At 45.7% G+C, this 11,459-nt stretch overlaps 1 protein-coding gene across 1 annotated transcript; it reads left to right on the top strand.

Moving 5' to 3' along the window:
• Positions 1-565: 565 nt before the first annotated feature.
• On the top strand, positions 566-10,673 carry ARL6IP5 (ADP ribosylation factor like GTPase 6 interacting protein 5). Its single transcript, XM_063411473.1, has 3 exons — positions 566-994; positions 8,413-8,630; positions 8,948-10,673. Exons 1-3 carry the CDS (start codon positions 819-821, stop codon positions 9,118-9,120), a joined length of 567 nt encoding a protein of 188 aa, XP_063267543.1. The 5' UTR covers positions 566-818; the 3' UTR covers positions 9,121-10,673.
• Positions 10,674-11,459: the final 786 nt, after the last annotated feature.

Raw genomic sequence — 11,459 nt, 5'->3', positions numbered from 1 at the left:
AGGCACGGTCACCCTGTCTCCCATTTCAGGAGCTCTCTAAACACGGAGTCTGGTTTAGAAAGGAGGCAATGTTTAATCTGCACAGGCGGAAGTTTCCGCAAATCAAGCATCCCAAGGGGTAAAAAGTTCCATCTATTATATAGTAAAATTTACATGACCCCGCCTATATACTACAGATCCTCCGCCCTCCTAATGCATATTTATTTAGGTGATGTAATCTTACGCAATGCCTGAAACCCAAGGGTTTTTTTCTCATTAGACAAATTCTGTTGCAGAAATTATCAGACGACATCAGTCACTTTGCAAAAGGTGCGAAAACTCAGCCTGAAGACAGAAAATTCAGCTTGAAGATATCAACCCCCTGCACAGCCGAGCCCCCCTGCCATGGGACACCCCGCAGTGCCTCCTTGACACTTCTCATGGTCCCCTCCCCACTCATCCCTTGCTCTCACAGATGATGCCAAGTGGCTTCGCCACGTGAACGCTCAACGCGCATCACCACTCGCTGAAGGAACAATGAATTTACAGCGATTATTGGCAGCACCCCTGTCAGCTGGCAGCCCTGGGCGGTGACACACGCCTGTCACTTGTGCTGCTGCTGCTGCTGCTCGTTTCTTCGCGGGTTCAGCAGCGCGGAGCGGCGGGGCCGAACCGAAGCGGGGCCGGTGTCGGTGTCACTGTCGGTACCGCTGTCAGTACCGCTGTCGTTGTCGGTGCCAGTGTCGCTGTCGCTGTCGGTGTCGGTGCCAGTGTCGGTGCCGGAGCCGCCCCGGGGCGGTGCCCGGCTCTCCCGAGCCTGCGCGGCGGCGGCGGCGGCCATGGAGGTGCAGGTGGCCCCGCTGCGGGCCTGGGACGATTTCTTCCCCGGCTCGGACCGCTTCGCCTTGCCCGACCTCAAGGACATCTCGAAATGGAACAACCGCGTGGTCAGCAACCTGCTCTACTACCAGACCAACTACCTGATGGTGGCCGCCGCGCTCGTCTCCATCGTGGGGTCAGTGCGCGGCCTCGCGGTGCGGCCGGGCAGGGCCGGGGCCGGCGGGGGTGGCCCCTGTCCGCGGCCGGGGGATCTGCGACCCGGCCCGGTGCCACGGGAAAGGGCCCGGCCGGCCCCGGGAGGGATGGGAGAGTACGGGGGGAGAGCTGCCTTTTCCCTTCCTCCTTTCTCCTTTTCTCCTTTCCCCTCTTTTCCCCTTTCTCCCTTATTCTCTTGCACTCCTCTTTCCCCTTCCCGCCCCTCCTTAAACCTCTGGTGCCGTTCAAAAGCGCAGAGGCCTGGTTTACAGGCACTGGGCAGCAGCCGTGTTTGCGGTGTGCTGGCGGGGTGTGCCCGGTCCCTGTGTGTTATCTCCCGTTCCCACGGGCTGCTCCTCCAGCCCGTGCCCCAGCGGGGGCTGCGGGGCAGAAGGCAGCGGTGCCGGAGCGCGGGATGTGCTGCTGGCGGAAAGCGGAGCCGCATCCTGCGCAGCGATCTGTGCCTCCTCCCGAACTGCCCAGCCGGGCTGCTCGGGCTGAGACACGCTCAGCTTTGAATTTAAAAAAAATGCATAGATAAATTCTGCTCTCTGTTACTGTTCTGAAGTAATGTTCAGGGCAAGCCGCTCTTATTTCTGAACTAGCTTATAGTGAAACAAAAACGCTATAGAATAAATAAGGTACCCTTCATTTCGTTTTGGTGGGCAGGATTCAGACCTTCGAGGTAGGACCATCTGCTGGTACAATGTTGTGTCGCACCCAGCGTTCCTGAAGGGAATCAGGAAATAACCTTATAATCACCTCTGAATCAAAGGCTCTGTGACTTCATTTCAGGTACTGCTCCAGGTTCTTTGGTCAGAAAGCTCTTGAGCAAGACATGCAGCAGAAATGATGATTAAGCTTTTCATATGGAAACTGAAATACTCCACTCTTTTCAACAAGCAACGCACAAATGCTCAAATTGGAGAACTGCCCAGCCACCAGGCCAGAGTGGCTTTGGCTGAAGTACATCTTATCTCTTATGTTGCAGAGGCTTAAAATTATTCCCTTAAATCAATATTTTTTGGGGGGGATAAGCATTCTGCATCCTGTTAGGGCTTCTGAAGCTGTTGACCCAGCACCTACGTTGATAAAGATTCTCTGGCTCACAGGGGACTTTGACCTGTGCTCTGTGGAAGGATAGGCTCAAAATCCTGCATTTTCTTCTCGATGCATATGATGGTTTCAGGTTCAGTGTAGTGGCACAGGCCACTTGTTCTGGTGTATTTTGGTGAGGATACATTGCAGTGATCTTTACAGACTACTAAGGCTGGCAAAATGAGACTTCCATGGTCTTGCTGTTCTTCTGCCACTTCGTTCTAGACTTGTGTGTTCATTATCTTTGTTTTAGCAGCAGGATGCTGTAGCCAGCTCTCGATGAACAGGTAAATCAGTGTCCCTGAAAAGCAGGGAGACAGCTCTTCTGCCCAAGAAGATGGGAAAAGAATGTAAATAATTCTGATCTCTCCAGTCATAAAATAAGGATTGCAGCAGCGTTTATTCACCCTTCTAAATTCCTCCTTTTGAACTCTGATTGCTTTTCTTCAGATCAAGGGAGATTTATCGCCCACTTATTTCCTACTAATCTGCTGAGGTGGGAGGTGGAGGAGGAAGAGAGCCACAGAAGATGGAAACTAATATCAGAACTGCAATTATAATATCTTAATATGGAGTGATAACCCTCTGTGTTGATAACATAGGGATGAACAAGACCTGAAGTGGGATCTTTATCTCAAATTTTTTTATATTGCATGTCTTAGAGTCTTTGGTATATTATGAACCTGGTTCTTCTAACACAGAAGTAAAATCAGATGGGAGAGGAATTCTAAAGGAAGTGGGATAATACCTCAGTAGAGAAAAAGTATCCATTTCTTTTAATACAAATATTTTTCATTTGGCCAAACTAAGGCTTTGGAAGAAAGGTAAAGAAAGTTCTCCTGATAAATTTAAATTGATGACTAAGTTATCTTTCACTTCATTCTGTAATGGGCAGGAACCCCTGATAAATGATGAATCATAGCTTTTCAGGAACTCCAGGGCTGTGTCCAGGCCTAAGGGCAGGATTATTGGAACCACTAATGGAGTGGTCTTCCTGTGATCAAAACTAAACTTAGCCTGTGACCAACTCTACCTGCTCATAAACCATCTAATTATATAGACAGACTTGAAATGCAAAGATAATATTTTCAGCTATTGCAGCACTGTGGTTGTGCTGGGCTGACAGAAATTGTAGCCTACAGCTGTCTTGATACTGGAAATACAGTGCTCTGTGCCACAGCTTTAGTTTACTGCCCCTCCTACAACAAAGCTGACTTCTCCAGCCTTTTACCTTCTCTCCACAAGGTGTAGAATAACCTTACCATGAGCACAGTGGAAATGTAATGATCATTGCTGCATTGTGTCCCTGCCTTTCCCCCTCCGTTTGCCTTCTCCTGTAGCTACTGTTACCTATAAATTAAGTTCTGTGCTTTGTAGTAATGCAGATTTTACTTTCAGCCTACAGGACCGGTAGAAAATAATAAATTAGTGAACAAGAAAGTAAAACTTGTAAATTAGTGCCACTCCACAAATACAGGCTGGAGGTAGCAGCCACACTCTCTCCCTGCAAATTCCTTTAAGAAGGACTCTGGACTTGTCTGCTTTTTCTTTTTTTCCTCCCCCTACAACTCTGTTGCAGTAGATTGCTGATAAAAACCAAGATGTTGACAAAAGTCTGCCCTTTCTCCCAGTTGTAGAAGAACTGGACTCCCTGTTCTTACCCTGAGCCAGGGCCCTGCCATTGTGAATCCTGTATGAATTTTTATTAAAATCGGAGCTTTCAGTGCCTCCCACATCTTGTAACTTCCCTCAGTCAATTTGGTTAATAAGTGAAATTCTTCCACCTACTCCAACAAGGCCTCTCTATCATGTAGTTCAAACTTAACTGCTTTAAATTAATGTAATTTCATCTAGGCTTTTGTTGCCATGTACTTGGTAAAAATTAGCTTCTAAATCTGACAGTTTTAAAAAAGCCTGCTGAATTTTGGAATGCTGCATCAGAGAGCTCATTCTGTCTTGGAATAATGTTCTCCTTGCAGCCTGAGGTTTGATGTCTCTTTCCTTTGCCACTTCTTCAAAGCATCTACTGTCCATCTGTACGACCCCAGCAGTCAACAACTGTGTCATTTTTTTTCCATGTTTCTTCCTCAGACCACCACCTTAGCTGATGTATTTTTAGTGATTCCCTTTGCTGAAACAAAGGCTCCAGGGCAGCAAGATGTTTAGTTTCCCTCATGCTTGATGAAAGATTAAGAATGAAAGAGCAAAACATAATTTTAAAACATTTGCATAATAATATTGGTGCCTGACTTCATAAAGGTCTGGCAGCTCTGCAGGCAGGGATCAGTCTCTTGTTCTCAAAGCCATGCAAGTGAGCAACAGTAGGTACAGAAGCATTGCTAAATCCATGGATGCTGAGGGCTATCCCAAGACAATTTACTATTTACAGTTTTATGTAACTCCCTATGTAGTTACAGCTCCATAACCTCAGTGAAGCTCCAAGTATGGGAAGAGAGGAGTCAGAACTTCATCTTTCAAGTTATTTAAATGAATATAAATGAGCACATTTTAGTGCTGTAACCTGCCCACTGCTCGGGCCATGGTGGAGCAAAAGGCCTTCCAAGAAGGAATTTTCATGCTTATTTCAGCCTAACTGAGCTGCTCTAAATAAAAAAATGTTCTCAATGACTGCCAGTCTCCTACTCAGTGCCTTTGTTCAGACTTGCCTGGTCACATGCGAAAGAAACAGATGTGACAGCAACTGCTGAATAATCACCCCAAGACAGTCGTCTAAAATGGAGATGGTATGAGGATGGAGCTATCTTGCTTTTGCTTTTTATGGGGCCTATCCTATTTCTGGGCTTGTGCTGCTGGAGGCTACTTGCCTTACACAAAGGATGTGCCTTGCCAAGCTCTTTTTTCCATAAGCTACAGCTGTGTGTCCTCCCCCTCTCCTGCTGTAAGGCTGTGCACAAGTGTGCAGGTATGAAACAGCCTGACAAGAAGAGGTGATGTGATAACACACTGAAAGCTGACCTTTTTGTGTTTCCCTGCTCCTGTGTGAGAATTCTGACCTGTTTTGTGATGCATATAGGGCAGAGCCTAGAAAAATGAATCTAGTTTAAAAAAAGAAAGTATTTCATCTTCATCTGTTTCTGCTGGCCAGGGGTAGCTGCCAGTACTTCTTCCCACACAACTGCAGCCCCAGCATCCCTGCTCTCCTGAGGCTGCCTCCACCAGTACAGAGTGTCCAGTGGTCTTACTTGTCACAGGACAATGCCCCTGTCCCTGTAGCCATCCAGGATGTTTATTTTCGTGTATTTGTTTTCCCTGTGTCTACTTTGTATCTAGGTGGATGCTGAAGGAAACTGAATCTGGGTGATGGCTTTTCCTTGTCACCTTGTCCCAGCTGTACTGGAGGTCACAGCATGCCACCAGGGTCGTACCTTGTCACCACAGAAAACAAAGGAGATCATCCAGCTGGGCTGCTCTGGGCTGTTGGCACCCTCAAGTGCTGTTAGTCCTGCCACACTCACTGCTTTCAGGGTCAGAGAAGTTAGTGGGTTTTATGTCCAACCCTAAAAGAGTTTGTCTTCCATAAGTCCGCTGAGCCATATAAATTCAACTCACCATACCCTTGCCATGCTGATAGTTCATTTTTAGGTATTTGAGGTCTCATAAATCCTTGCTAAAGGGAATTATATTTAGAAAGTATCTTGTAACATACTTAATGGCTGGTCACTTACGTTTTCTCTGCACCTCTGAAAGACTTCCAGCCTCTTTGCCTAAGCACAAATTTGTCCTGTTGTGTTCTGATCTCTGTATAAATATGGCAAATATCAGTGTTGGTGGTTCAACAGGAAGGTGACTTCTAGAGCTGTTATACAGCTCTGTTTTCCGCCAGTCTCTGTTCTAAAATTACATAGCCCTGTTTTTTCCTTTTTAGTTTTTAGCTATTGTGTTATTGAGAGCAGCGTGCCAACAGATCTGAGTGAAACTGGATAATGGAGTTCTGCCCTCTTGAAAACTGCCATTGTTGTAGAAGAATTTTCTATATATGAATTTCTAGGATAATCTTAGATAATGCTGTAAATTATGCTGTGGGCGAGTCGAGCAGTAAAGGGTGGCTTTGGCATGTGACACCCTATCCAGCACTGTAATCACCAGTAGTGAAGTCTGTGGACACATGGCTGATCATTTGAATACTGGTTTTCAGTGGCAACTGCCATCCCCATCTGTGTTCATGTGGCTCTGAATGCCTTCACTTGATACTTCTGTTCACTGTTCCCTTGTACCCATTGGAATGCAGCCCACTCCAGAAAACATGTGATTCAAATCACTTTTCTCAGAAAAGAGGGATCTTCTGAATGCATTCTCCCCTCACCCCTCTTCATATCCTTTACAGCCAGTCAGTTACACAGGACCTGTGTAACACCAGAAAGAAATGGAGAGCAGAGGCCTTTGTCTCTTCCTTATAAATATATAAGAAAATATATTCCTTATATTACAACAAGTTTCTGAAGTTGTAATAAGAGTTACAGGAAGCATAGGGATGATAATGCTTTGAGAGTATTTTCCAGGCACTTGGAAAGTGTAGAGTGGAGCTCTGCCTAGATCTTTGTTGCTTCCAGGATTATCCCGTCCATGGGTTTTTAGCAACAAAAATAGATTGCTGTGAGTTTGGCCATTTCTGCTCCAAGACAGCTGAGGTGTGGAAGTGAATCCCACTTTAAGAATCTCTTGTGTCCAGTAGTACATATTTAACCCAGGCACCAGTGTGGTCCAGTCATGAGTCACCCTCCTCCTGCTGCTAAGGAGCACAGATGAAACTTATTTCTTTCCAGAGCAATGCTGTTCACTTTTTCCAGCCTGGAAACTTTAGATTGACAATTCAGAGCTAAATATAATCTGGCTGGCTACAGGGAGTGACTCAAATGCAACAAGCAAGTCTGGCCTGTCACCACTTCCAAAAAGCCCGATTGGCTTTTCAGCATGAGTAGCAGAAGCAGGTGGGGAACTACTTTGAATTTTAATCTTTTTCTGTCCAGTTGTTCCACCTCCTGTTGGCACAACTAACTCGAAGAATCAAGGGCCAGTCCTTGCTCTGAAATAATTCTTGGGGGTTCTTCCTGCTGCAGGAAAATGCTCCCTAGCACTGCAGGTAGAGTGTTGGCAGCTCAGCAGCAGATTTCTTCCGCCTGGGCCGGATATGAAGCACAGACCACAAACCATAACATCCTCCCTGGCAGTGGGGAGGAGTGGTGAGTCACTGGAGTTTGGAGCAGCAGGATGAGCTGCAAAGTCTGCAGAGGTAAACCCTGAGCACGTCTGGCTTTATCGGGGCGGTGTCGTGCTGCTGCCGTAGTTGTGATAGCCCAGAGGCCTCGGCTGCTGTGTAATCAGATCAGTGCTTGTAAAAGCCAGAAAATCAGAATGCACATGAATTCACATAATACTGTTTAAGTGAAATACCACAGAGCCTTTGGGCGAGTACAGAAACAAGCTGAGCAAATCATTGCTGAACACTTGATTCTGAACAAGATCTAAATACTTGGGAAAGTGGTTTGAGCAGGTGATGTTCTTGCCTTCGTCCAAAAAAGGGACTTGCTGTTTATAGTCCAAAGCTGATCCACTCAATGGCTTGGTTTGCTTGGAAACTGATACAATAACAGAACACAAACCTCAGCAGTGACTCTCTTGCCAGGCCTGGCTCTTCTTCCATAAGGCCTTTATCACATACTCCAGTTCCTTCTGACTCCCAGGCATGCTTGCTTGGGACTGGACTCCCATCTCTGTTGTGCTAACAGTGACGAGCTTCTTTTGTTTGCAAACCAATGAGAAGGTTTATTCAGAAATGAGAGGTAGTGAAGTAACTTCCTTTACTCAGTGTTCTACCTTTCCCATTTTGCAAACCCAGACAAGATAGCTTGAAGAGCTAGTTCATCTGAAGGCCCAGCCTGAGCCTGGTTTTGGTCATGTGTAGGGAAAAGATCAGTCAATGTTGTCTCCATCTGCTGTCTGGATATGCTGACTCTGGGTGTGACATCAAATGAGTTGATTGCAGAGGTAGGAGGGACCCTGGTGGGAAGCACTTCTATGATGATGTGCTGCAGAAACTCATCATCCTGAGGTAAGCTCAGAAAAAGAGCAGAAAGATTATCCATATTCAGTGTTAAGGATTTCTTCTTGAGTTGTACTTTTTACTTTATTTAGCTCCTGCTAAAGACATTGGTGAAGGTCTTGACAGCAGCAATTGCCTTTTCAATGTCTTTACCACTGAGCTGGCTGATCGTGTATGGACACAAGTCATGGAGGTTCTGAAACTGAACTCCTTTTTGTTGTTGTTCCTCTTCTCCCCAGGTTTCTGAGTCCCCTGAACATGCTCATTGGTGGCACTGTGGTGGTGCTGGTTTTCCTGGGGTTTGTGTGGATGTCACACAACAAGGATATACTGCGCAAGCTGAAGAAGCAGTACCCAACCACGTTTGTCATAGCCATCATGCTGTCTAGCTACTTCCTGATCTCCTACCTGGGAGATGTCATGGTGTTCATGTTCGGGATCACGCTTCCCCTCCTCTGTAAGTGTTTGTCTTTTCTCTGGGGAGTTAGAGGTGTGTGACTTGAGCTTTCTCAAACAAGTCTGCAGAGTCTTAAGTCAGCTGTTAACTTTGCTATCTGTGTTTAAATGTCCCAAAACAGAACAGGGGGAGGGGACTCTAAGGACCACAAGCCATCTTTAATGTTATTATTAAATGAGTACCTGTGGTTACTTAAGCAGTCATAGATACATCATCATCTTCCAGTGCTGTCACGGTGCTGGGATGAGTCTTAAATGCTGCAAGAACTGTGCATTCCTTGGGCATGAGCAACTCATGAATTTGTTTCTGTCATGCAGTGATGTTTGTCCACGCTTCCCTGAGGCTCCGGAACATACAGAACAAGCTGCAGAACAAGATGGAGGGGATAGGCTTGAAGAAGACCCCCATGGGCTTCATACTGGATGCTCTAGAACAGCAAGAGGATAGTATCAACAAACTGGCTGACTACATATCTAAAGTGAAGGAGTAGGCAGCTGCAACGTGGCATTTCTGCCTGTTGCAGGAGTGTAGTTGCTATTTACTATTGTTCAAGCTTGCTTTCAGTTTATGTACAAAACAGGAAATGCATGTGGTACAGGTTAATAGTTGCAGGATACAGGTATTCCAAGGTCTTCAGGGCTCCTCTAAGAACAGCAACTTTTTTTCTATTGTATAGCAAAATGTTCTGGTGTTTACACAAATACATACTAACTTAACCATGTTTGCTTGTCTCTTCTTTCGGGGGTAGAGGAGGAAGAGGTGGAAACCTATGGAATGCAGTCTCTCAAACTGTCTTGTAGTAAATTGATCTATTAAAGCAACATCCCTTTCATCTCAGTTCTAAAATATTGCAGTTTAGCCAGGTTATGCTGGGTAGCACCTTTCAGATGCTCAGATGAGCTGGAATGTATCACAAGCAGGTATCTCTTGCATCCTCAATCCCTCCCCGGAGTGCTCTGTATTGCTGAGACCATGTTACCAGCTTAACTGGCATGTGGTAAAACTGTGCAGTGCTTGTACCCAGGCTGGGTTCCTGTCCCCACCTCACAGCCCTCCTTTAGCAGCCCTGGAACAGTCTAAATAGCTGGAAGCATGAAAAGTATATATGGCACTTCCTGCCAGTCCCAGTAACATTTACCTTCAGGCTCTCCAAAATCCTCATCCATAGAACTGCTCCCCTCTGTAGGAGAGCCAAACTTCCTTGTGTACCAGCTAAACTCTGGCCAAGCATGGGAGAAAAAGAGAGAGGTTGGATGAGCTGGGTTTCTACCCCATTGGTGTTTTTAAATACTGCTGTTTTAGGACTTACCTGCTTTAGTCTGCACAGGCTGTTTGTAGATGGAGGTGTATGTGTGTTCTCAAGCGTGGGTCATCTTTTTCTTTCTTCTCACCCAGAATGCAAAGATACAGGTCAAACATGCATCTGTTGACTGTACTTCCAACACTCCTCAAAGGAATAAACTGGATTTCAGGTTTACAAGTAAAAGCAATAAATGTCAAGATACAATTTTTGAAAACCCATTCCAAATTCATGAAGATATTTGCCTGTTAAAACTCCTGATGTTGAAAGCAGTGTGGGGGATTCTTTTATATATACACAACTTAACTGCCAGTTCTGATGGAATCATCTTGATAACAGGAGCTTACCAACAACAGGGGGGGAAGGTTGTCCAGGTGAGACTCCATTTCAAATATTCTTGCATTTCTCTTTTCTAACCAAGTAATTAATTTAACAAAAAAGCAAGGATCCTTGAAGTTGAAGCTTTTATGTAACTTGCCATGCTGTTTTCATAGTGAACTGTGTAGAACTCTGAACATGTCATTCCATTTAAGTGTTAAGGTGATCAGTATTTATGAAAAATGTCTGTATATTCCAGCTGAAGATTCAATGGCCTGTTCCTCACTTGTAGCGCATGGTCTTTGTTTTTTGAAAACTGTTTCCACACCTAAAGAACATAGTAGCCTATGACTTCATCATTACAGTAGCATTTTAAAAACTGCACAGTTACAAAGAAAAATAAATTCTAATGGTTGGAAACGTGAGCTTGTGCCTGTGTCTGTGGTTGGGGTGGTGGCAGATCTCCTGTCACCCTGGGGCTCGTGCCACAAGCCCGTGCTGGGGATTAAACTGCTGCCTCTGACTGCTCTGTGTCAGCTTTGTTGAGGCCCAAGGGACCCCTGAGCTGAACTGTTCCAGCCTTGCTCTTGCATCCTTAAAACACCTGCTCTACAGAGGTGGAATACTTACAGTATATCTTCATGCAGTTTTGGTCTCTTACATAACTCAGTGCTACTTAACTGGGATTTCACGTTTCTGTTAATTACCTGAGAGGGATTTCTGCCTCTAGGATTACTGGGAGCTGTGCCTTGAGCAGTGCTAGTACCAGCTCCACTGCAGTCACACCAGTGGTGTGATCTCTGTGTCTGCCTCCCTCCTGTGATCACGGAGAGGCTGCTCGGTGGGAGAACAGGGATCAGAGCAGAGCTTCACAGGTCGTGCTCTATCCACCCTGGAAATTCGTGTTTGGCAGCAGCTTCTGGGTGTAGCAGTAATTGGTGCCTGGCAGCTTGAATTGGAGATTGTAAAGCACTGTATTATATATTCCTTTGTGCTTCCCTGTCCCAGCTGCTGCAGTCTGAGCTGCAGCAGCCTGGCCTTGAAGCCAGTCTGGAGAGCAGCATGCTCCAAGAGCTTTCCTGGGAGTTACTTGGTGCATTTGTCACTTGCTGCTGTGCTCTGTGCAAAGGCTTGGTTGGAAGTACCAAGCTTCTTCTTTTCCTACTCTTCTTTACAAAAAGAGAGGGCTGCAATGAAAATTATTTTCAATT

The sequence above is a fragment of the Prinia subflava genome, chromosome 14 (genome assembly GCF_021018805.1).
Source record: "Prinia subflava isolate CZ2003 ecotype Zambia chromosome 14, Cam_Psub_1.2, whole genome shotgun sequence".
In the NCBI taxonomy this organism is placed as follows: Eukaryota; Metazoa; Chordata; class Aves; order Passeriformes; family Cisticolidae; genus Prinia; species Prinia subflava.
The sequence above is the reverse complement of the archived record's forward strand: the minus strand, read 5'-3'. Positions and strand labels throughout refer to the sequence as shown.